This window comes from Scyliorhinus torazame, unplaced genomic scaffold (genome assembly GCF_047496885.1).
Source record: "Scyliorhinus torazame isolate Kashiwa2021f unplaced genomic scaffold, sScyTor2.1 scaffold_372, whole genome shotgun sequence".
Lineage (NCBI taxonomy): Eukaryota > Metazoa > Chordata > Chondrichthyes > Carcharhiniformes > Scyliorhinidae > Scyliorhinus > Scyliorhinus torazame.
Window position 1 is genome coordinate 164,538 of NW_027308099.1, and position 25,695 is coordinate 190,232.

At 54.2% G+C, this 25,695-nt stretch overlaps 1 protein-coding gene across 1 annotated transcript in view; it reads left to right on the top strand.

Annotated features, from left to right (window-relative positions):
- The window catches only part of LOC140406216 (rhomboid-related protein 3-like), a gene marked incomplete at its 3' end in the record, with an annotated part of 90,117 nt that extends 65,633 nt beyond the window's left edge, over window positions 1-24,484 (top strand). The window contains exon 3 of the mRNA XM_072494357.1: window positions 24,326-24,484. Coding sequence (XP_072350458.1) covers window positions 24,326-24,484 — 159 coding nt within the window. The remainder of the gene's footprint in view (window positions 1-24,325) is intronic.
- Between the last annotated feature and the right edge of the window lie 1,211 nt (window positions 24,485-25,695).

Here is a 25,695-nt window from a genome sequence, read left to right on the forward strand (position 1 = left end):
AAAGCCCATTCCAGTACATACGCCTGCCTTTTGCCGTGTCTTTGGCATGTGCAATATTCCAAAGGACAAGGAGAGTCTGCTGCAGGAGGCCAGCACGGGATGTAGTAAACCTTGACAATGTCCTTATAACTGGAGCGACAGATAACTTCCGGTTGCGGCTATGCGGAGCTAAGCCGCACGATTCGGCAGCTCCCGCTATCACGGACTTTCGGGCTCTTTAGAGGAGCCCCAACGAAAATGGTTTTGAAGACGACCCGTGGGGAAGGGAAGAGCGAGGTCCCCCTTCAACTTTTAAGGACCGGACCAGAAGTGAAACGGCCAGAAAAGCGGCATTGGAGCAGCGGGAGAAGCGAGGGAAGAAAAGCAAAATGGCGGCGGCTAGGGACAAAGCGGAGTGCGGGCCGGAGCTGCAGGAGTTCATCAAGCGCTGCTTCGAGGAGCTGCGGAAGGAGATGCTGGCGCCTATGTTGTCGCCGATTGAAGGACTAGGGATGACCCAGAAGGCCCATAAGGCAAAGATCCAGGAGGTGCAGAAAAGAGTCAGTGAGAATGAGGACGAGATCTTGGGCCTGGCGGTGAGAGTGGAGGAGCACGAGGCGCTACACAAGAGGTGGGCGGGAAGATTTGAAGACCTGGAGAACAGGTCGAGGAGAAAGAACCTGCGGATCCTGGGTCGCCCTGAAGGAGTGGAGGGGGCCGATGCCAGGGCATACTCGAGCACGATGCTCGAGGCGATGATGGGCGCGGAGGCCCCTTCGAGGCCGCTGGAGCTGGATGGGGCACACCGGGTACTGGCGAGGAGGCCCAAGGCAAACGAGCCGCCAAGGGCGATGGTGGTGAGATTTCTCCGGTTCACGGACAGAGAGAGGGTCTTGAAATGGGCCAAGAAGGAGCGGAGCAGTAAGTGGGACAATGCAGAGATCCGAATATACTCAGACTGGAGCACGGAGGTTGCAAAGCGGAGAGCGGGTTTAAACAGGGCCAAGGCGGTATTGCACCGGAAAGGAGTGAGATTTGGAATGCTGCAGCCAGCGCGACTGTGGGTCACATACAAGGATCAGCACCATTATTTCTAAACGCCTGAAGAGGCGTGGACCTTCATACAAACCGAAAAGTTGGACTCTAACTGAGGGTTTGTGAGGGTGGGGGGATGTTTGAGGTTTGATGGCTGTTGTATATAGGGGGTCAATCACGCGCAGGAAATGTTACATGGGCTGGGGGAGAGAGACAAGGCCGCGACAGGAGCTGCGCCAGAGGGGGCGGGGCAGGCTTAGGAAAGCGCGGGGTTTTTCCCGCGCGCGGGAAGAAAGGCGGGAGGGGGAATGGAGGAACGCACACTGATTGGGAGATTCCCACACGGGGAGGTCAATGGGACGGCGGGGGAAGCCGGGGTCAGCAGGCATCAGCTGACTTACGGGAGTGATATGGGGGGAGCAAAAAAGCTAGACACGGGTCTAGCGGGGGGAGGGGAGTGGGGGAAGGGGGGAAGGGTTGCTGCTGCACTGGCCGAAGGGGAATGGGACACAGAAGAGGTGGTCGGGGTGGGGGTCTCCCGGCTGGGCGACTGGAGGGTGAGGGCGGCGCGGACACGGGACTGGCCTAGAAAAGGAGATGGCTAGTCGGCGGGGCGTGGGGGGGGGGTGAGAGCCCCTCCAATCCGGCTGATAACGTGGAATGTGAGGGGCCTGAATGGGCCGGTGAAGAGGGCTCGAGTGTTCGCGCACTTAAAGGGACTGAAGGCAGACGTGGTCATGCTCCAAGAGACACATTTGAAGGTGGCGGACCAGGTCAGGTTAAGAAAGGGATGGGTAGGACAGGTATTTCATTCGGGCCTGGACGCGAAGAACAGAGGGGTGGCAATATTGGTGGGGAAGCGGTTGTCATTTAAGGCCAAGAATATCGTAGTGGACAACAGAGGGCGATATGTGATGGTGAGTGGTAGGTTGCAAGGGACGTGGGTGGTGTTGGTAAATGTATACGCCCCGAACTGGGATGATGCCAGATTCATGAAGCGCATGTTGGGGCGCATCCCGGACCTGGAGGTAGGAGGCCTGATAATGGGAGGGGACTTCAATACAGTGCTGGACCCAGCATTGGACCGCTCCAGCTCGAGGACTGAAAAGAGGCCGGCGGCGGCTAAGGTGCTTTGGGGGTTTATGGATCAGATGGGGGGAGTGGACCCATGGCGGTTTGCAAGACCGCAGGCCACGGAATTTTCTTTCTTCTCCCACATGCACAAAGCCGACTCCCGGATAGATTTTTTAATTCTAGGCAGGGCGCTGATCCCGAAAGTGGAGGGAACGGAGTATTGGGCCATAGCCGTTTCAGATCACGCCCCGCACTGGGTGGAACTAGAGCTGGGAGAGGAGAGGGACCAACGCCCGCTGTGGCGGCTGGATGTGGGACTGCTGGCAGATGAGGTGGTGTGTGGGAGGGTGAGGGGGTGCATCGAATGACAACGGGGAGGTGCGGGTGGGGGTGGTATGGGAGGCGCTGAAGGCGGTGATCAGGGGAGAGCTGATCTTCATCAGGGCTCATAGGGAGAAGACAGAGGGCATGGAAACGGAGAGGTTAGTGGGGGAGATTTTAAGAGTGGACAGGAGATACGCAGAGGCCCATGAGGAAGGATTACTTGGGGAAAGACGTCGTCGGGGTTTGATCTGTTGACCACAGGCAGAGGCACAGTGGAGGAAGGGCCAGGGGGCGACCTACGAGTATGGGGAGAAGGCGAGTCGGATGCTGGCACACCAGCTCCGTAAGAGGATGGCAGCGAGGGAAATAGGGGGAGTCAAGGATGGAAGGGGAGCCACGGTGAGGAGTGCGACGAAAATAAACAAGGCATTCAAGGCCTTCTATGAGGAGCTGTACAGATCCCAGCCCCCAGCGGGGGAAGAGGGGATGAGACGATTCCAAGACCAATTGAGATTCCCGAGGGTGGAGGAGCAAGAGGTGGCAGGTTTGGGGGCACCAATTGGGTTGGAGGAGCTGAGCAAGGGCTTGGGGAGCATGCAGGCAGGGAAGGCCCCGGGACCGGACAGGTTCCCGGGGGAGTTCTACAGGAAGTACATAGACCTGTTGGCCCCGCTACTAGTGAGGACCTTTAATGAGGCAAGGGAGGAAGGGACCCTGCCCCCGACAATGTCGGAGGCGACGATTTCTCTGATCCTAAAGCGGGACAAGGACCCACTGCAATGTGGATCGTACAGGCCGATCTCGCTCCTCAACGTGGATACTAAGTTGCTGGTAAAAGTGCTGGCTACGAGGATTGAGGACTGTGTCCCGGGGGTGATCCACGAGGACCAGACGGGATTTGTAAAGGGCAGGCAACTAAACACCAATGTGCGGCGGCTCTTAAACGTGATAATGATGCCATCGGTGGAGGGAGAGGCGGAGATAGTGGCAGCTATGGACGTGGAGAAGGCCTTTGACCAAGTAGAGTGGGAGTACCTCTGGGAAGTGCTGCGTAGGTTTGGGTTCGGGGGAGGGTTTATCAGTTGGGTTAAGCTCCTTTACAGAGCACCGGTGGTGAGTGTAGTGACGAACCGGCGGAGGTCGGAGTACTTTCGACTGTACCGAAGGACGAGGCACGGGTGCCCCCTGTCCCCCCTGTTGTTTGCATTGGCGATCGAACCCTTGGCCATGTCATTGAGGGAGTCTAGGAAATGGAGGGGGTGGTCCGAGGGGGAGAAGAGCATCGAGTGTCGCTTTATGCGGACGACCTGTTGCTGTACGTGGCGGATCCAGTAGAGGGGATGGTGGAGGTCATGCAGACTCTAAGGGAGTTTGGGGATTTTCCGGGCTATAAGCTCAATGTAGGGAAGAGTGAGCTTTTTGTATTACAGGCAGGGGACCAAGAAAGGGGAATAGGCGAGCTACCGCTGAGGAGGGTGGAGGGGAGCTTTCGGTACCTGGGGATCCAGATAACCAGGAGTTGGGGGGCCCTACATAAACTGAATCTGACGAGGTTGGTGGAGCAAATGGAGGAGGGTTTCAAAAGATGGGACATGTTACCGCTCTCGCTGGCGGGTAGAGTGCAGTCGGTCAAAATGGTGCTCCTTCCGAGGTTTCTGTTTGTGTTTCAGTGCCTTCCCATTGTGATCACCAAGGCCTTTTTTAAGAGAGTAGGCAGGAGTATTATGGGGTTTGTGTGGGCGAATAGGACCCCAAGGGTAAGGAGAGGGTTTCTGTAACGCAGTAGGGACCGAGGAGGGTTGGCGCTGCCGAACCTAGGGAGCTACTACTGGGCAGCAAATGTGGCGATGATCCGCAAGTGGGTTATGGAGGGAGAGGGGGCGGCTTGGAAGAGGGTGGAGATGGCATCCTGTAAAGGAACGAGCCTGGGGGCGTTGGTGACGGCACCGCTGCCGCTCTCGCCGTCAATGTATACCACGAGCCCGGTGGTGGCGGCAACGCTAAGGATCTGGGGCCAGTGGAGACGGCACAGGGGTGCAATGGGAGTCTCGGTGTGGTCCCCGATCAAGGGTAACCACCGGTTTGTTCCGGGGAAGATGGCCGGGGGGTTCCAGAGCTGGCATCGGGCGGGGATTAGAAGAATGGGGGACCTGTTCACTGATGGGACGTTTGTGAGCCTAGGGGCACTAGAGGCGAAGTTTGAGATACCCCTGGAAAATGCTTTTAGATACATGCAGGTGAGGGCGTTTGTGAGGCGGCAGGTGAGGGAGTTCCCGTTGCTGCCGGCACAGGAAATTCAAGACAGGGTGATCTTGGGTGTATGGATCAGGGAGGGCAAGGTGTCGGCAATATACCAGGAGATGAAAGAAGAGGGGGAAGCGCTGGTAGAAGAGTTGAAGGGTAAATGGGAGGAGGAGTTGGGGGAGGAGATCGAGGAAGGTTTGTGGGCTGATGCCCTGGGTAGGGTTAATTCCTCCTCCTCGTGTGCCAGGCTCAGCCTGATACAATTTAAGGTGGTCCACAGAGCGCACTTGACGGGGCCGAGGTTGAGTAGGTTCTTTGGGGTTGAGGACAGATGTGGAAGGTGCTCAGGGAGCCCGGCGAACCATGTCCATATGTTTTGGTCATGCCCGGCACTGGAGGGGTTCTGGAGAGGAGTGGCGGGAGCAATATCCCAGGTGGTGAAAGTCCGGGTCAAGCCAAGCTGGGGCTAGCAATATTTGGAGTAGTGGACGAACCGGGAGTGCAGGAGGCGAAAGAGGCCGGCATTCTGGCCTTTGCGTCCCTAGTAGCCCGGCGAAGGATCTTGCTAATGTGGAAGGAGGCGAAGCCCCCCAGCGTGGAGGCCTGGATAAATGACATGGCTGGGTTCATAAAGTTGGAGAGGATTAAGTTCGCCTTGAGAGGGTCTGCGTAGGGGTTCTACAGGCGGTGGCAACCATTCCTAGACTATCTCGAGGAGCGTTAGAGGAAGGTCGGTCAGCAGCAGCAGCAACCCGGGGGGGGGGGGGGGGGAACACGTCCTGTGAGGAGGGGGGGCGGGGGAAGGGGGGTTTGCCTAGTGGGTGTTTGAGCAAGAGAGCACATGAAAGATTTGGGAAACTGGCATGTACGGGAGGGAGCCAGTGTACAAAGCTATGTAACATATCGTTTTACCATGTATATATCTTGCTCTGTGCGTTTTCTTTCTATTTTGTTACGAGGGGGAGGGGGTTTATTGTTTGTAAGGGTGAAAAATTGTGTTAAAAAACTTTAATAAATATATTTAAAAAAAATAAAAAATAACTGGAGCGACAGAGCCGAGCATCCAGCAAACTTAGAAGAGGTGTAATAGAGATTTCAGGAGGCTGGAGCTCGCGTCAAGAAAGAGAAGAGCACCTTTCAAACCACTGAGGTGACCTACCTGGGGCACCGTGTAGACGCACAAGGACTACACCCCGTGGAAGACAAGATCAAGGCGATAAATGAGGCGCCCGCCCCACAAACACAACTCAACTCAAATCCTTTTTGAGGATGGTAAACTACTATGGACATATTTTACCAAATTTCTCAACGGTATTGGCCACTTTGCATATTCTGCTAAAGACACGCCATCATTGCTCTTGGAAGGTTTCCCAGGAGAAAGCTTTCAAACAACAATTGCTGCATTCCTCAAACCTGTTAGTTCACTTCTAAAGAACGGATCCTGACCTGTGACACCTCCCATAAGATGCTGGTGTGATGTTGTCCCATGAGATAATGACGGCTCTGAAAGGCCGATGGAGTTTGTATCAAGAACCCTCTCAGAGGCTAAAAAGGGCTAATTACAAATCGAGAAGGAGAATGATTAATAGTCTTTGGTGTCAAGAAGTTCCACCAGTCTTTATATATTTTTAAAAATTAATTTATGGGATGTGGGTGTCGCTGGTTATGCCAGCGTTTATTGCCCGTCCCTAGCTGCCTTTCAGAAGGTGGTGGTGAGCTGCCTTCTTGAACCGCTGCAGTCCCTGAGGTGTAGGTTTACCCACTGTGCTGTTAGGGAGGGAGTTCCAGGATGTTGCCCCAGCAACAGCGAAGGAAGGGTGATACATTTCCAAGTCGGGATAGTGAGTGACTTGGAGGGGAACCTCCAGGTGGTGGGGTTCCCAGGTATCTGCTGCCCTTGTCCTTCTAGATGGTGCTGGGCATGGGTTTGGAAGGTGCTGCTTAAGGAACCTTGGTGAGCTCCTGCAGGGCATCTTGTAGATGGTACACACGGCTGACACTGTGCGTCGGTGGTGGAGGGAGTGAATGTTTGAGGAAGGGGGAGCAATCAAGAGGGGCTGCTTTGTGCTGGATGGTGTTGAGTTTCTTACGTGTTGTTGGAGCTGCGCTCATCCAGGCAGGTGGAGAGTATTCCATCACACTCCTGACTTGTGCCTTGTAGATGATGGACAAGCTATGGGGAGTCAGGAGGCGAGTTACTCACCGCAAAGTTCCCAGTCTGTGACCTGCTCTTGTAGCCACAGTATTAATGTGGCCGGTCCAGTTCAGTTTCTGATCAATGCTAACCCTCAGGATGTTGATAGTGGCGGATTCAGTGATGGGAATGCCAGTGAATGGCATGGGGCAGTGGTTAGATTCTCTTTTGTTGGAGATGGTCGTTGCCTGGCGCTTGTGTGCCACGAATGTTACTTGCCACTTGTCGGCCCAACGATGGTAAATTGTCTGCATGGTAGAAACCTTACCATTGTCTGTGAGCACAAACCGCTCTTGGGTCTCTTCAGAGAGAACAAGGCTTCAGAGAGGTCATGGCTATCCCACCAATTGCATCGACAAGAATTCAACGATGGGCGTTAACTCTGTCCGCCTATAAATATAATTCCAAGCCTGGGACACACATCGTGAATGCGGATGCCCTTATCTGCCGATTCTTGCAAGAAAGTATCACATGTCCTCCAGTACCACAAGACATCATCATGGCATTACATTTTATAGACACATTGCCAGTCATGGTGAAACAGCTCAGGAACTGGACCAATCGGGATCCACTTCTGTCCAAAGTAAGAGACAAAATACTTATGGGTGACTCGAGAAAATGAAACCACTCTTTACCCAGAAGGAATTGTCAGGATGGCATCATTCTCTGGGGAGCAAGAGTATTGGATTCTGTAGCTGGCAGAGAGCGGCTCCTGACGGAATTCCACAGCACTCATCCTGGCATCTCTCAGATAAAGATGCTGCTAGGAGTTACATGTGGTGGCCTGGTATTGATGCTGATATTGCTGATAGTCAACAGCGAAAACTGCAACCAAGGTTGCCTGCTACAGCCTCCCTTGGCAATGGCCTGGCCGGCCATGGGTGTGAACCATATCGATTATGTTGGTCCATTCCTGGACACAATGTTTTAGCTCATCATTGGTGTACACACTAAATGGATGGATATTTTCGAGGCAAAGTCACCTACATCTCATGCGACCATTGAAAGATTACTCCAATGCTTTTCAACTCACAGAATACCTGAAGCCATTGCACCAACATGGAACCGCGTTCACAAGTGCCGAGTTTTGAAACTTCACCCCTCTAAACACATTAGAAATGCACCTTACCACCTAATCAGATTAGCCGAGAGAGTCATCCAAACTTTCAAGCCAGGCCGAAAGAAACAGTCGTGAGGAACCTTGGAAACCGGAGTCTCCTGATTCTTCCTCGGCCTTCGTACCACTCCACACACAACAACGGGAGTTCCCCCAACAGAGCTGCTAATGAGACAACATCGCACAACGAGACTGAACCTCGTGTTTCCAAATTAACTGGGGAGTATGGAGGCCAGCTGAAGTGATCAGAAAGCAAGCCACCAATCACATAGTACAGCATGATCAGTTCTGGTAAATGAAGCTGTAAATGTGAGCTAAGTTCTGAAGTGAATCAAGTTGGATGCTGAACCCCTTTTACACCAAGTGGATGTGGAGGGACGTGGACCACTTGTGGAGCAGAAAGACGCTGCAGCAGTCAGTGTTACCACTGACAAGAAATGTTTCGAAACCATAAACAGCTGATTGACCTGTTACCAACATAAATGATGTCTCCATGGAAGCAAAGAGCGACGAATCGCCTGTGCCAGAAGGGGTCCCCGTTATTCCAGTTCCTGTGAACATCGATCCTGTGGAAGCATCTCAGAAAACAGAATTATGCTGCTCTACAGGGAACTGAAAACCCTCTCAAAGACTATGTTCTTTAGTGAATTAGTTAATGAAGTTTGGAAAGGGGACTTAAAGGGGAGAGATGTGGTGATTGTCCCTTTAAGGGCAACACAGCAGGGGAAGGGTCATCTGGTTTGAGTGACCAGTCGGGACTCAAGACTGTGGAATCGGCCCATGGTGAGAGAGCTCCCAGGCAGCAACATTTTGGGAGGGAGCGACAGCCAAGCTGCTGACATATAATTACTGTTAATAAAAATCATTTGTGTTCACTAGTGAAGTCAGCTTTACATGCTGCTAATTATTCTCAATAGGTCAACAGTATCCTGGAGGTGAAGTGTTAATTCCTGGAAACTCCGGGGCACTCCAGGAGAATTGGTGACCTCAGACGGTTCCTGCCTGTTCCGTGCCAAGTCCGTCTCCACAATCCGGCATTGCACGTCGAAGGAACGATTAATTATCATCAGCTACCATTAAATGACAATCCCAGCCACTCAGTGAGCCCCTCCCTGTTTCCCGTGGTGATGCCTACGGCTGTAACCTGACAAGTTACCGTGGTTTCAGGATGGAGCGCGTCAGATCAAAGAGTCCACAGGAGGTCCAGCCTAGCTTTTACAGCTCGTGTCACAGGCCCAGGATTGGACATTGAGATAATCTGTGACAGACAATAATCAGCAGCCAATGATTAGCATTTGAATAGGATTCCCCCCCCCCCCCCCCCCCCACAAAAATCAGAGCGTCAAACATCTGCTGAGTTGGGAGCAGCTTCTCCCTTTAATACTTAATAAAAATACAAAATTCAGTCCTGGCCACCTCCCCCAATATTGCCGTGGTCAATTTGTGTCTGATAACCATTCTAATGTTCTCCTAACCGTCTCCCATCACCCTCCCTCATCCGAAACTCTGCTGCCTCTGTCCTAACTTGCACCAATTCTCCTTCACGCAACATCCTCTGTGCTCACTAACCTACATTGGCTCCCAGTCAACACCGCAACTTAAACATTTCCCATCCTCCTTTTCTATTAAAAAAAAAATTTTATTGCAGATTTTCATTTATATTTATAGCAGAAAACAGAGAGAAAAGCATATTGACTGTACAATCCAAATACACTTAATTTTTATTATTCATTTACGGGATGTGGGTGTCGCTGGTTAGACCGGCGTTTATTGCCCATCCCTAGCTGCCCTTCAGAAGGTGGGGGTGAGCTGCCTTCTTGAACCGCTGCAGTCCCTGAGGTGTAGGTACACCCATAGTGCTGTTAGGGACGGAGTTCCACCACTCTCCCTATCTCTGTAACATCCTCCAGCCCCACCACCCTCCCTATCTCTGGCACCTCCTTCAGCCCCTCCACTCTCCCTATCTCTGTAACCTCCTCCAGCCCCTCCACTCTCCCTATCTCTGTAACGTCCTCCAGCTCCACCACCCTCACTATCTCTGTAATGTCCATCAGCCCCTCCACTCTCCCTATCTCTGTAACCTCCTCCAGCTCCACCACCCTCACTATCTCTCTAACCTCCTCCAGCTCCACCACCCTCCCTATCTCTGTAACGTCCTCCAGCTTCACCACCCTCCCTATCTCTGTAACCTCCTCCAGCCCCACCACCCTCCCTATCTCTGTAACCTCCTCCAGCCCCACCACCCTCCCTATCTCTGTAACCTCCTCCAGCCCCACCACCCTCCCTATCTCTGTAACCTCCTCCAGCCCCACCACCCTCCCTATCTCTGTAACCTCCTCCAGCCCCACCACTCTCCCTATCTCTGTAACGTCCTCCAGCCCCACCACCCTCACTATCTCTGGAACCTCCTCCAGCCCCTCCACTCTCCCTATCTCTGTAACGTCCTCCAGCTCCACCACCCTCACTATCTCTGTAATGTCCATCAGCCCCTCCACTCTCCCTATCTCTGTAACCTCCTCCAGCCCCTCCACTCTCCCTATCTCTGTAACCTCCTCCAGCTCCACCACCCTCACTATCTCTGTAACCTCCTCCAGCTCCACCACCCTCCCTATCTCTGTAACCTCCTCCAGCCCCACCACTCTCCCTATCTCTGTAACCTCCTCCAGCCCCACCACCCTCCCTATCTCTGTAACGTCCTCCAGCTCCACCACTCTCCCTATCTCTGTAACCTCCTCCAGCCCCTCCACTCTCCCTATCTCTGTAACCTCCTCCAGCCCCACCACTCTCCCTATCTCTGTAACCTCCTCCAGCCCCACCACCCTCCCTATCTCTGTAACGTCCTCCAGCTCCACCACTCTCCCTATCTCTGTAACCTCCTCCAGCCCCTCCACCCTCACTATCTCTGTAACCTCCTCCAGCCCCACCACTCTCCCTATCTCTGTAACCTCCTCCAGCCCCACCACCCTCCCTATCTCTGTAATGTCCTCCAGCTCCACCACTCTCCCTATCTCTGTAACCTCCTCCAGCTCCACCACCCTCACTATCTCTGTAACCTCCTCCAGCTCCACCACCCTCCCTATCTCTGTAACGTCCTCTAGCTCCACCAACCTCACTATCTCTGTAACCTCCTCCAGCCCCTCCACTCTCCCTATCACTCCCTCAGTACTGACCGTCTGACAGTGCAGCACTCCCTCAGTACTGACCCTCTGACAGTGCAGCACTCCCTCGGTACTGACCCTCTGACAGTGCAGCACTCCCTCAGTACTCACCCTCTGACAGTGCAGCACTCCCTCAGTACTGACCCTCTGACAGTGCAGCACTCCCTCAGTACTGACCCTGTGACAGTGCGGCACTCCCTCAGTACTGACCCTCTGACAGTGCAGCACTCCCTCAGTACTGACTCTCTGACAGTGCGGCACTCCCTCAGTACTGACCCTCTGACAGTGCAGCACTCCCTCAGTACTGACCCTCTGACAGTGCGGCACTCCCTCAGTACTCACCCTCTGACAGTGCAGCACTCCCTCAGTACTGACCCTCTGACAGTGCAGCACTCCCTCAGTACTGACCCTCTGACAGTGCGGCACCCCCTCAGTACTGACCCTCTGACAGTGCAGCACTCCCTCAGTACTGACCCTCTGACAGTGCAGCACACCCTCAGTACTGACCCTCTGACAGTGCAGTACTCCCTCAGTACTGACCCTCTGACAGTGCAGCACTCCCTCAGTCCTGACAGTCTGACAGTGCAGCACTCCGTCAGTACTGACCCTCTGACAGTGCGGCACTCCCTCAGTACTGACCCTCTGACAGTGCAGCACTCCCTCAGTACTGACCCTCTGACAGTGCAGCACTCCGTCAGTACTGACCCTCTGACAGTGCGGCGCTCCCTCAGTACTGACCCTCTGACAGTGCAGCACTCCCTCAGTCCTGACAGTCTGACAGTGCGGCACTCCCTCAGTACTCACCCTCTGACAGTGCAGCACTCCCTCAGTACTGACCCTCTGACAGTGCAGCCCTCCCTCAGTACTCACCCTCTGACAGTGCAGCACTCCCTCAGTACTGACCCTCTGACAGTGCAGCACTCCCTCAGTACTGACCCTCTGACAGTGCGGCACTCCCTCAGTACTGACCCTCTGACAGTGCAGCACTCCCTCAGTACTGACCCTCTGACAGTGCAGCACTCCCTCAGTACTGACCCTCTGACAGTGCAGCACTACCTCAGTACTGACCCTCTGACAGTGCGGCACTCCCTCAGTACTGACCCTCTGACAGTGCAGCACTCCCTCAGTACTGACCCTCTGACAGTACAGCGCTCCCTCAGTACTGACCCTCTGACAGTGCAGCACTCCCTCAGTACTGACCCTCTGGCAGTGCGGCGCTCCCTCAGTACTGATCCTCTGGCAGTGCGGCGCTCCCTCAGTACTGACCCTCTGACAGTGCGGCACTCCCTCAGTACTGACCCTCTGGCAGTGCGGCGCTCCCTCAGTACTGACCCTCTGACAGTGCAGCGTTCCCTCAGTACTGACCCTCTGGCAGTGCGGCGCTCCCTCAGTACTGACCCTCTGACAGTGCAGCGCTCCCTCAGTACTGAGCCTCTGACAGTGCGGCACCCCCTCAGTACTGACCCTCTGACAGTGCAGCGCTCCCTCAGTACTGACCCTCTGACAGTGCAGCACTCCCTCAGTACTGACCCTCTGACAGTGCAGCAGTCCCTCAGTACTGACCCTCTGACAGTGCGGCACTCCCTCAGTACTGACCCTCTGACAGTGCAGCACTCCCTCAGTACTGAGTGCAGCGCCCCCAGAGTGCAGCGACCTCCCAGTGCAGTGCCCCCCCAGTGCAGCCCCCCCCAGTGCAGCGCCTCCCAGTGCAACGCCCTCCGAGTGCAGCGCCCCCCGAGTGCAGCGCCCCCCGAGTGCAGCGCCCCCCGAGTGCAGCGCCCCCCGAGTGCAGCGCTCCCCGAGTGCAGCGCTCCCCGAGTGCAGCGCTCCCCGAGTGCAGTACCTCAGATCTCTTCACCATTCCATCAATCACAACTGCTGCCCTGATAAAGTTACAGTAAGAAGTCTGACAACAGCAGGTTAAAGTCCAACAGGTTTGTTTCGAATCACTAGCTTTCAGAGCGCTGCTCCTTCCTCAGGTGAATGAAGGAGCAGCGCTCCGAAAGCTAGTGTTTGAAACAAACCATTTGGACTTTAACCTGGTGTTGTCAGACTTCTTACTGTGGTCACCCCAGTCTAACGCCGGCATCTCCACATCCTGATAAAGTTGGATTGGGCTTATTCACGGTGGCTCGTTCCCACCACTTAGATCTCAACCTTCAACCGAAATGCCTGATAGTTATCCTCAAGTCCAGCTCACTCGTCCCTCCTCTGCACAGTTATTAACTGTGAATCTCTGGATGTTCTGTATACTGTAACTCTCCTTTACACTCCACTCCAGTTACCTCCATCCTCCCTCCTCTCACAGGGGCAGCATTTCCTCCGTACATCTCACAGACACGCTCTGCATAGTTGTCTCTGGGGCCGCTGCCCTCTCACAGTGACCTTAGAGACAGGGAATAAAACGTGAATCTGAGGGAAATAAAAGGGGATCAGCTATTGGTGAGAGACCAAACTCTGAGAGTTCACAGGGTGATTTAACAAACCCCCCCCCGCTCTCCCTGCATCCCAAACACACCACCCCTGACTGAAAGGACCAACAGGATCGATCAATGAACCAACTTTCTCCCCTTTTCAAATTGAACAAACGGGGGGAGGATTTGAGGTTGCGCAGGAGAAAGTTGCTGCAAACGGGGGAGCTGACAATGCCCCATGAAGCAGGCATTCGTTGTGTTGCTCAGATATCAAAGGCACACAGCGCAGCGATTGGTGAAATAATCCCTGCACACGGAGTGCGGCTGCCAGCTGCTGCCTCCTCTGCAGCTCGCTCACTCCCAACATGCCACTGGAGGCGGTTAGCAACCGCCCCAGAGGTTAACCCTTTCCTCACCAGCACAATTACAGCACCGAAACTGGCCATTTGGCCCAATTACTCATGCTAGCGTTCATGCTGTGTCATGATATGCAGGCACACACATAATGATATACAGACAAGCAGCTAATGGACACAGAGAACAGGACATGACCAATCAGCAGGCAGGACACTCAGGGGTGGGATCTGACTGTAAAAGACATGAGGCACTCACACTCCACCTCTTTCCACTGATGAACATCTAGAGAGTCAGTCAAGGGTGTTGTTACAATCTCACATCTCCACCACGTGGCTAAGGGCTAGTCTGGTTTAATCAGACAGAGTAACCACATTTAAATTAGCAGAGAGTCGAACTCACAGAGAACTGTGCTAACTGTGCTATTAGTTGAATAAACCTAATTGAACTAACTTCAAGGTCTGGAGTATCTTTCTGATCTAAACTGCATCCAGTTGCAGCCAGTGTTAGACCAGTGTACCTAACACGACATGCTCCAGACGAATCTCCTCCCACTTGTCTTCATCTCACCCTCCAGAGACGACCCGCATTATGGGTGGCACAGTGGGTTAGCACTGTTGTTTCACAGCGCCAGGGTCCCAGGTTCGATTCCCGGCTTGGGTCACTGTCTGTGCGGAGTGATGCACAATCAATTACTCTCGAGACAAGGTGAGTCATAACTAATAGGCTTTAATCAGCTAGAACTGTTCCCAGCAGCTTCGATACAGAAAGTGAAGGCTGCTGGGACGGCATTGGTTCTTATACTCCGCCTCTCAGGGCGGAGCTATGTACGTTAGCCAATGGTAGACTCCTGGGTCTAGCCAATGGTCATCCACCTCTCAGGTACTGCAATACCTGGTATTACCACACGGAGTCTGCACGTTCTCCCCGTGTCTGCGTGGGTTTCCTCCGGGTGCTCCGGTTTCCTCCCACATGTCCCAAAAGACGTGCAGGTTAGGTGAATTGGACATTCTGAATTCTCCCTCAGTGTACCCGAACAGGCGCCGGAATGTGGCCACTAGGGGCTTTTCACAGCAACTTAATTGCAGTGTTAATGTAAGCCTGCTTGTGACACGAATAAAGATTATTATTATATAGCACTTGTCATAACCTCAGGACATTCCAAAGTACGTTAAGCCAATTAAATATTTGTGAAATGTAGTCACTGGTGTAACATGAAATGAAAATCGCTTATTGTCACAAGTAGGCTTCAAATGAAGTTACTGTGAAAAGCCCCTAGTTGCCACATTCCGGCGCCTGCTCGGGGAGGCTGTTACGGGAATCGAGCCCTGCTGCTGGCCTGCCTTGGTCTGCTTTCAAAGCCAGCGATTTAGCCCTGTGCTAAACCAGCCCCTAAACATGTGCTAAACATAGGAAATGTAAGCAGTCTCACAACACCAGGTTAAAGTCCAACAGGTTTGTTTAGAATCACTAGCTTTGGGAGCGTAGCTCCTTCATCAAGTGATTAGCCACATGGGGCAGATTTTAAATCTAACCATGGCTGCATGGCTGGTTAGCAAATAATTCGTGACATTGATAGAGTGTCCCAACAATCCGATTCACGTGGGGTGTGCTGGTGAACAGTCCGCTTTTTGTGTGTTCGTTGGTAAAATGGACAAAACCAGAGGGTGTGAATGCTTCCTGGTCTATGTGAGTACGGACCCCCCCCACGGCCCAAACCTCTCTATCTCTCCAAATCTCCAACTCATTTTCTTTCTCCTCCTTTAAGACACTTTTTCAAACATGCCTCCCTCACCAAGCTTTCAGTCACCTCTCCTAACATCTTCCTTAAATCCCGCAGAATCCCGACAGCGCAGAAAGAGATCGTTCAGCCTTATCGAGTCTGCCCCAGCTCTCTGCCCAATCCCACTCCCTTGCCTTATTTCCGTGACCCTTACACATTCTTTTCGGATCGCATTCCAATTCCTTTTCGAAGGCCACGATCAAGCCGGCCTTCACCGCCCCCCCTCTCCTTTACCCCATTTGCCAGTTATTTTTAAATGGCTCCATGTCAATTGTTGTTTGATTGCCACTCCTGTGAACTGCCTTTTGAAAGGTTTTACTATGCTAAAGGTGCTTTAGAAATGCAAATTGCTGTTGCTCAGTGAGCAAAATGAGCAGCAGGCGCTGGGGAACCAAACTGCTGGGAACTGTTCAGCAGCCACAGAGAAGCGGAGGCAATAAACGTTTGTTTTCCGAGGACCATTGACTGCCTCGTGTATTCCTGATGGATGCTTCTGCCAATGTTTTGTCTAATTAGATTGAAGGGGGATCAATATTTTGAGCAGATGGCTGTTACCATGGGTTTGGGGGTCACCGAGCGGGAGGGCGGGGTCATTAGTTCATGGAGTGGCTATTGGGGCTGAGGAGTGGGTTTGATGATGTTAGTCAGGAGGATGCAGTGATAAGGGGATTACAATCGAGCAGTGTCGGGTAGATTCTCCGTCCACCCATCCAAACCTCTTGCTCAAGTGCTGCCAGTATTTTCTACCGTCATTACAAATTTCACAGATCCAGATGATATTAATTTTATTTTAAATTTAAAATTACATCCTGTCTACAGCAGAGTGCCCGGCCATTTAGTACATTGATCCACACCAGTGTTACTGCTCCACTTGAAGCTCTTTTCATTTCACTCCATCAACATATTCCTTTTCCTTATCTGTTCATCCTGCTTCTCCAAAATTCATCCGTGCAATTTGCTTCAACTTTCTCTCCATTCTGCGTTTTCATCTCTCCAATGGATTTCTGAATGACCATTTTACGTTGCTGACAACTCGATTAATACAAGGGACCAGCTCCTATCCCCAACTTCTCCATTCCCAGCTCCTATCCCGAGCTTCTCGATTCCCAGCTCCTATCCCGAGCTTCTCGATTCCCAGCTCCTATCCCGAGCTTCTCGATTCCCAGCTCCTATCCCCAACTTCTCCATTCCCAGCTCCTATCCCGAGCTTCTCGATTCCCAGCTCCTATCCCGAGCTTCTCGATTCCCAGCTCCTATCCCCAACTTCTCCATTCCCAGCTCCTATCCCGAGCTTCTCGATTCCCAGCTCCTATCCCCAACTTCTCCATTCCCAGCTCCTATCCCGAGCTTCTCGATTCCCAGCTCCTATCCCGAGCTTCTCGATTCCCAGCTCCTATCCCGAGCTTCTCGATTCCCAGCTCCTATCCCCAACTTCTCCATTCCCAGCTCCTATCCCGAGCTTCTCGATTCCCAGCTCCTATCCCGAGCTTCTCGATTCCCAGCTCCTATCCCCAACTTCTCCATTCCCAGCTCCTATCCCGAGCTTCTCGATTCCCAGCTCCTATCCCGAGCTCCTCGATTCCCAGCTCCTATCCCGTGCTTCTCCATTCCCAGCTCCTATCCCGAGCTTCTCAATTCCCAGCTCCTATCCCCAACTTCTCCATTCCCAGCTCCTATCCCGAGCTTCTCAATTCCCAGCTCCTATCCCGAGCTTCTCGATTCCCAGCTCCTATCCCGAGCTTCTCGATTCCCAGCTCCTATCCCGAGCTTCTCGATTCCCAGCTCCTATCCCGAGCTTCTCAATTCCCAGCTCCTAACCCCAACTTCTCAATTCCCAGCTCCTATTCCGAGCTTCTCCATTCCCAGCTCCTATCCCGAGCTTCTCCATTCCCAGCTCCTATCCCGAGCTTCTCCATTTCCAGCTCCTATCCCGAGCTTCTCGATTCCCAGCTCCTATCCCGAGCTTCTCCATTCCCAGCTCCTATCCCGAGCTTCTCGATTCCCAGCTCCTATCCCGAGCTTCTCGATTCCCAGCTCCTATCCCGAGCTTCTCGATTCCCAGCTCCTATCCCGAGCTCCTCGATTCCCAGCTCCTATCCCGAGCTCCTCGATTCCCAGCTCCTATCCCGAGCTTCTCGATTCCCAGCTCCTATCCCGAGCTCCTCGATTCCCAGCTCCTATCCCCAGCTTCTCGATTCCCAGCTCCTATCCCGAGCTTCTCGATTCCCAGCTCCTATCCCGAGCTTCTCGATTCCCAGCTCCTATCCAGAGCCTCTCGATTCCCAGCTCCTATCCAGAGCCTCTCGATTCCCAGCTCCTATCCCGAGCTTCTCGATTCCAGCTCCTATCCCGAGCTTCTCGATTCCCAGCTCCTATCCCGAGCTTCTCCATTCCCAGCTCCTATCCCGAGCTTCTCGATTCCCAGCTCCTATCCAGAGCCTCTCGATTCCCAGCTCCTATCCCGAGCTTCTCGATTCCCAGCTCCTATCCCAAGCTTCTGGATTCCCAGCTCCTATCCCGAGCTTCTGGATTCCCAGATCCTATCCCGAGCTTCTCCATTCCCAGCTCCTATCCCGAGCTTCTCGATTCCCAGCTCCTATCCCGAGCTTCTCCACTCCCAGCTCCTATCCCGAGCTTCTCCATTCCCAGCTCCTATCCCGAGCTTCTCCATTTCCAGCTCCTATCCCGAGATTCTCGATTCCCAGCTCCTATCCCGAGCTTCTCGATTCCCAGTTCCTATCCCGAGCTTCTGGATTCCCAGATCCTATCCCGAGCTTCTCCATTCCCAGCTCCTATCCCGAGCTTCTCGATTCCCAGCTCCTATCCCGAGCTTCTCCGTTCCCAGCTCCTATCCCGAGCTTCTCGATTCCCAGATCCTATCCCGAGCTTCTCGATTCCCAGCTCCTATCCCGAGCTTCGCGATTCCCAGCTCCTATCCCGAGCTTCGCGATTCCCAGCTCCTATCCCGAGCTTCGCGATTCCCAGCTCCTATCCCGAGCTTGTCCATTCCCAGCTCCTATCCCGAGCTCCTCGATTCCCAGCTCCTATCCCGAGCTTCTCCATTCCCAGCTCCTATCCCGAGCTTGTCCATTCCCAGCTCCTATCCCGAGTTCCTCCATTCAGTACGGATTTTAGGGCAGCACGGTGGCGCAGTGGATTAGCACTGCTGCCTCATGGCGCCGAGGTCCCAGGTTAGGTCCCGGCTCTGGGTCACTGTCCGTGTGGAGTTTGCACATTCTCCCCGTGTTTGCGTGGGTTTCGCCCCCACAACCCAAAGATGTGCAGGGTAGGTGGATTGGACACGCTAAATTGCCCCTTAATTGGAAAAAATGAATTGGGTACTCGAAATTATAAAAAAATAATTCCGTACAGTTTTCTTCAGCACCTCCATTGTTCTGCTCTCGGAGAGAGTTGTGGCTGTGAATTCTGCGGGTCAGACCCTAGCTGCGAGTAAACAAGATGTTATTTGAACAGCTCAGAGCTGCGGAACACAATGTGTGTGAATCCGCGGTGTGAGTGAATCCTCTACATGTGCGTGTGTGTGAACCCACGGTGAGTGTGTGTGTGAGCCTGCGTGGGGGAGGGGGGGCGGGGGGAGTGAGTGAAGCCGGCGGGGGGGGGGGGGGGGGGGGGGGGGGGAGAGAGAGGGGCGGGGGCTGTGCATGACTCCACGGTGTGTCTCCAGCAGGGACTGTGGTTTATCTCTAAGGAGTTGACCAGTGACCTGTCTGGAAGCTGTGAGCTATAAACGTGGTATTTGCGTTTGGCCAGTATTTTGGAATCTGTCTCTCTCTCCTCTCCCCTGGATTGGAGTTCAGTCAAAGTAGCATCCAAATGCGGGAATATGAAGCAGCACTTTATAAATCCTTGTGTCAGGCTGCTGGATAGCAAGATTCATATTGGAATCGTTTAAAGGTTCACATTCAGGAGAGGCCGTGTGTGGGTCGCCAACTCTCCCGGATCAGCCAGTACTCTGCAGGATTTACGGATTAATATCCGGCACACAGGCAAAACTGTGAGAAAAATCGCACCGATTACAAAGTGCACTTTTTCAGCAGAAATTTATTGGAAAAATTTTAATTATTGATTATAAAGAATGAGACAGAGAAGGGGGAAATGATCCAATCACATCACAGCGGTATTGACATTCCAATTACCATTGGGAAGGAGATGGAGGGATGGTGGGGACAGGGATGGAGGGATGGTGGGCACTGGGATGGAGGCATGGTGGGGACGGGGATGGAGGGATGGTGGGGACGGGGATGGAGGGATGGTGGGGACGGGGATGGAGGGATGGTGGGGACGGGGATGGAGGGATGATGGGGACAGGGGGGAGGGATGGTGGGGACGGGGATGGAGGGATGGTGGGGACGGGGATGGAGGGATGATGGGGACAGGGGGAGGGATGGTGGGGACGGGGATGGAGGGATGGTGGGGACGGGGATGGTGGGGACGGGGATGGAGGGTTGGTGGGGACGGGGATGGAGGGATGGTGGGGACGGGGATGGAGGGATGGTGGGGACGGGGATGGAGGGATGGTGGGGACGGGGATGAAGGGATGATGGGGACAGGGATGGTGGGGACGGGGATGGAGGGTTGGTGGGGACGGGGATGGAGGGATGGTGGGGACGGGGATGGAGGGATGGTGGGGACGGGGATGAAGGGATGATGGGGACAGGGATGGTGGGGACGGGGATGGAGGGTTGGTGGGGACGGGGATGGAAGGATGGTGGGGACGGGGATGGAGGGATGGTGGGGACGGGGATGGAGGGATGGTGGGGACGGGGATGGAGGGATGGTGGGGACGGGGATGGAGGGATGGTGGGGACGGGGATGGAGGGATGATGGGGACAGGGGGGAGGGATGGTGGGGACGGGGATGGAGGGATGGTGGGGACGGGGATGGAGGGATGTTGGGGACGGGGATGGAGGGATGATGGGCACGGGGATGGAAGGATGGTGGGCACGGGGATGGAAGGATGGTGTAAGTGGGGATGGAGGGATGGTGGGGACGGGGATGGAGGGATGGTGGAGACGGGGATGGTGGGGACGGGGAGGGTGGGATGGTGGGGACGGGGATGGAGGGATGGTGGGGACTGGGATGGAGGGATGGTGGGGACGGGGATGGAGGGATGGTGGAGACGGGGATGGAGGGATGGTGGGGACGGGGATGGAGGGATGGTGGGGACGGGGATGGAGGGATGGCGGGCACGGGGATGGAGGGATGGTGGGCACGGGGATGGAGGGATGGTGTAAGTGGGGATGGCAGGATGGTGGGGACGGGGATGGTGGGGATGGTGGGGACGGGGATGGAGGGATGGTGGGGACGGGGATGGAGGGATGGTGGGGACGGGGATGGAGGGATGGTGGGGATGGTGGGGACGGGGATGGAGGAATGGTGGGGACGAGGATGGAGGGATGGTGGGGACGGGGATGGAGGGATGGTGGGGACGGGGATGGAGGGATGGTGGGGACGGGGATGGAGGGGATGAGGATGGAGGGATAGTGGGGACGGTGATGGAGGGATGGTGGGGACGGGGATGGTGGGGACGGGGATGGAGGGATGATGGGGACGGGGATGGAGGGATGGTGGGGACGGGAATGGAGGGATGTTGGGGACGAGGATGGAGGGATGATGGGGACGGGGATGGAGGGATGGTGGGGACGGGGATGGTGGGGACGGGGATGGAGGGGACGGAGGTGGAGGGATGGTGGGGATGGGGATGGAGGGATGGTGGGGACGGCGAAAGGGATGGTGTGAGTGGGGAAACGGAGCAGGGTCAGGATCTGGCTCAGAGATGGGGTTTGACTCGTAGGACGACAATGTAGATTCAGGCAAAAGAATGAAATGAGGTAGTCAGCAGAAAGCTCGGAATCCATGACCCCCACTCGCTGTGAATTATTCACAGTGCTGAGGTCAGCCCTCGCTTAAATATTCATCCCAACCCCCTCCCCCTCCCCCGCCACAATGGCACACTGACAGCTAATCCCTCAGGAAGCATCTTTCATATCAATGGCCAGAATCGATTAAACCTGGAGCGAAGGGCAGGGATTCCCAAAACAGCCTGCAGCCCTACGGTGTGAAATATTCACGGGGCCGCTGTGTCTAATTGAGTAAATGACAGTGAGCTCTGGGGTTATTAGGGATTGAGACACTGTATACATATGGTGGCCAAACACACTTTCATTCCCATCTGGACTTTATCTCCCTTTCAGAAGTCAAACTCCTGATCTGCTCACTGCCCAAATCCTTCTCCCACCCATATCCGGGCCCTGCTTTTTTAAATATAAATTTAAAGTGTCCAATTAATTTTTTCCAATTAAGGGGCAATTTAGCGTGGCCAATCCACCTAGCCTGCACATCTCCGGGTTGTGGGGGTGAGACCCACGCAAACACGGGGAGAATGTGCAAACTGCACACAGACAGTGACCCAGGGCCGGGATCGAACCTGGGACCTCGGTGCCGTGAGGCAGCAGTGCTAACCACTGCGCCACCATGCTGCCGTTCCGGGACCCTGATTTGAGGGAAATATAATCCTTTTTAGACACTAAGGGATTATTGGGACAAGTCAAAAAAAGTGGAGTTGAGGGAGATGATACATAGAACATAGAACATACAGTGCAGAAGGAGGCCATTCGGCCCATCAAGTCTGCACCGACCCACTTAAGCCCTCACTGCCACCCTATCCCCGTAATCCAATAACCCCTCCTAACCTTTTTGGTCACTAAGGTCAATTTATCACGGCCAATCCACCTAACCTGCACATCTTTGGACTGTGGGAGGAAACCGGAGCACCCAGAGGAAACCCACGCAGACACGGGGAGAACGTGCAGACTCCGCACAGACAGTGACCCAGCGGGGAATCGAACCTGGGACCCTGGTGTGTGAAGCCACCATGCTAACCACTGTGCTGTCGTGCTGCCCATGATTGATTGATTTGATTTGATTTATTGTCACATGTACTGTGACAAGTATTTTTCTGCGGCCGAGGGAATGTACACGGTACGTACATTGTAGTCAAAGAGAATAATCAACAGGGAACATTGACAAATGGTACATCGCCAAAAAGTGATTGGTTACAGTCCGGAACAAGGGGCCAAACAAAGCAAATACATGATCAAGAACAGCATAGGGCGTCGTGAATAGTGTTCTTACAGAGAACAGACCAGTCCGAGGGGGAGTCGTTGAGGAGTTTTGTAGCTGTGGGGAAGAAGCTGTTCCTATGTCTGGATGTGCGGGTCTTCAGATTTCTGTACCTTCTGCCTGATGGAAGGGTCTGGAAGAAGGCAATGCCTGGGTGGGAGGGGTCTCTGATAATGCTGTCTGCCTTCCTGAGGCAGCGGGAGGTGTAGACAGAATCGATGTGGGGGAGCAAGCTTGTGTGATACGCTGGGCTGAGTTTACCCCACGGCAGTTTCTTGCGATCTTGGACCGAGCAGTTGCCATATCAAGCTATGATGCAGCCGGTAGCATAGTGGATAGCACAATTGCTTCACAGCTCCAGGGTCCCAGGTTCGATTCCCGGCTTGGGTCACTGTCTGTGCGGAGTCTGCACGTTCTCCCCATGTGTGCGTGGGTTTCCTCCGGGTGCTCCGGTTTCCTCCCACAGTCCAAAGATGTGCAGGTTAGGTGGATTGGCCATGACCAATTGCCCTTAGTGTCCAGAATTGCCCTTAGTGTTGGGTGGGGTAACTGGGTTATGGGGATAGGGTGGAGGTGTGGGCTTGAGTAGGGTGCTCTTTCCAAGAGCCGGTGCTGACTCGATGGGCCGAATGGCCTCCTTCTGCACTGTAAATTCTATGGATAGGATGCGGATGCTCTCTATTGCACATCTGTAGAAGTTTAGACGATCAGCCGATGTCAAATAAAGGGACCTCTCCTGCTCTCCCCTCGTATGCTCTTCCAGGAATGGACGGAGGTAATTCAGCCCCTTGATCCTGTTCCTGTTACGACAGCGTCATAGAAATCCTACATTGCAGAGGGAGGTTATTCCGCGAATTGCATCTGCACCCCCCCCCCCCCCACCCCCAATAACCCCGCCTAATTTGCACATCCCTGGACACTAAGGGGCAATTTATCACGGCCAATCCACCTAACCTGCACATCATTGGACTGTGGGAGGAAACCGGAGCACCCGGAGGAAACCCACGCAGACACGGGGAGGACGTGCAGACTCCGCACGGACAGTCACCCGAGGCCGGAATTGAACCCGGGTCTATGCCGCTGTGCGGCAGCAGTGGCAACCACTGTGCCACCGTGCTTACTGGCCATTCCCTCCACTCCTGGTCCTTATTATCCCCGACACTGACCATTCCAGTCCATTATCGTCCTCCGTATTGATTTTGACGTTATATCTTTATCCTAAGTGCTGGGGCATGGGTTTCGCCCCCACAACCCAAAAGATGTGCAGGGTAGGTGGATTGGCCGCACTAAATTCCCCTTAAATGGAAAAAATAATTGGGTACTCTAAATTTATGAAATAAAATAAAAGTGCTAAGTGCTGGGGTGTTTCAGGGTATTAGCAGTTGCTGCTGATGGGTGGGTGGGGGGGGGCAGTGACATGGGTTGGTTTTGTGTTGGGGTTGTCCGTGTTCGGAGCCCTGTTGTGTCCTTCTGCTACACTCTGTCCTCTTTATTTTTTTCCGACAGTTTGATCCTACAAACACGGGCTACATTAGCACTGAAAAGTTCCGGAACCTTCTCCAAGTCCATGGCTCAGAGCTCGAGCCACACAAGCTCGAGGTACTTTTGGCTTTGGCCGACAACAATTCCGAGGGGAAGGTTTGCTACCAGGACTTTGTAAACCTGGTGAGTGAGAAGTGGAAACACATTACTTCACAGAAAGAGAACAATGTTTATGGAGACTCTATGTATAAATCCACCAAGACCGGGACAATATCCAGGTTTGGGCTGACAAGTGGCAAGTTGCATTCGCGCCACACAGGTGCCAGGCAATGACCATCTCCTACAAGCGAGGATCTAACCACCGCCCCCTGACATTCAATAGCATTACCATCGCTGAATCCCCCATAATCCACATCGTGGGGGTTACCATTGATCAGAAACTGAACTGGACCCAGCCACATTAATACTGTGGCTACCAGCGCAGGTCAAAGGGTAGGAACCCTGTGGCGATCACTCACCTCCTGACCCCCCCAATGCCTGTCCACCATCTGCAAGGTCAGGACTTTAGTTCTTGGTCACCACAGATCCTCTTTAGCCTGCATGTTCAAAATTGCCCCTTATACGCGGAGGGGAAGTTTAAATCTATTAGGGCGGGTGCGGCCGTAGTGGTTAGCACTGCAGCCTCACGGCGCCGAGGTCCCAGGTTCGATCCCGGCTCTGGGTCACTGTCCGTGTGGAGTTTGCACATTCTCCCCGTGTCTGCGTGGGTTTCGCCCCCACAACCCAAAAGATGTGCAGGGGAGGTGGATTGGCCGCGCTAAATTGACCCTTAATTGGAAAAATAATTGGGCACTCTAAATTTATAAAAGAATAAAACCATCAGGGAGATTTAACAGATTAGAGTGTCCGAGGGGCCAGAGTGTCCGAAGGGCCGGAGTGTCCGAGGGGCCAGAGTGTCCGAGGGGCAGGAGTGTCCGAGGGGCCGGAGTGTCCGAGCGGCCGGAGTGTCCGAGCGGCCGGAGTGTCCGAGGGGCCAGAGTGTCCGAGGGGCCAGAGTGTCCGAGGGGCCAGAGTGTCCGAGGGGCAGGAGTGTCCGAGGGGCCGGAGTGTCCGAGCGGCCGGAGTGTCCGAGGGGCCGGAGTGTCCGAGGGGCCGGAGTGTCCGAGGGGCCGGAGAGTCCGAGGGGCCGGAGTGTCCGAGGGGCCAGAGTGTCCGAGGGGCCAGAGTGTCCGAGGGGCCAGAGTGTCCGAGGGGCCAGAGTGTCCGAGGGGCCGGGTCGGAGTGTCCAAGGGGCCGGGTCAGAGTGTCCGAGGGGCCGGGTCAGAGTGTCCGAGGGGCCGGAGTGTCCGAGGGGCCGGAGTGTCCGAGGGGGCCGGAGTGTCCGAGGGGCCGGA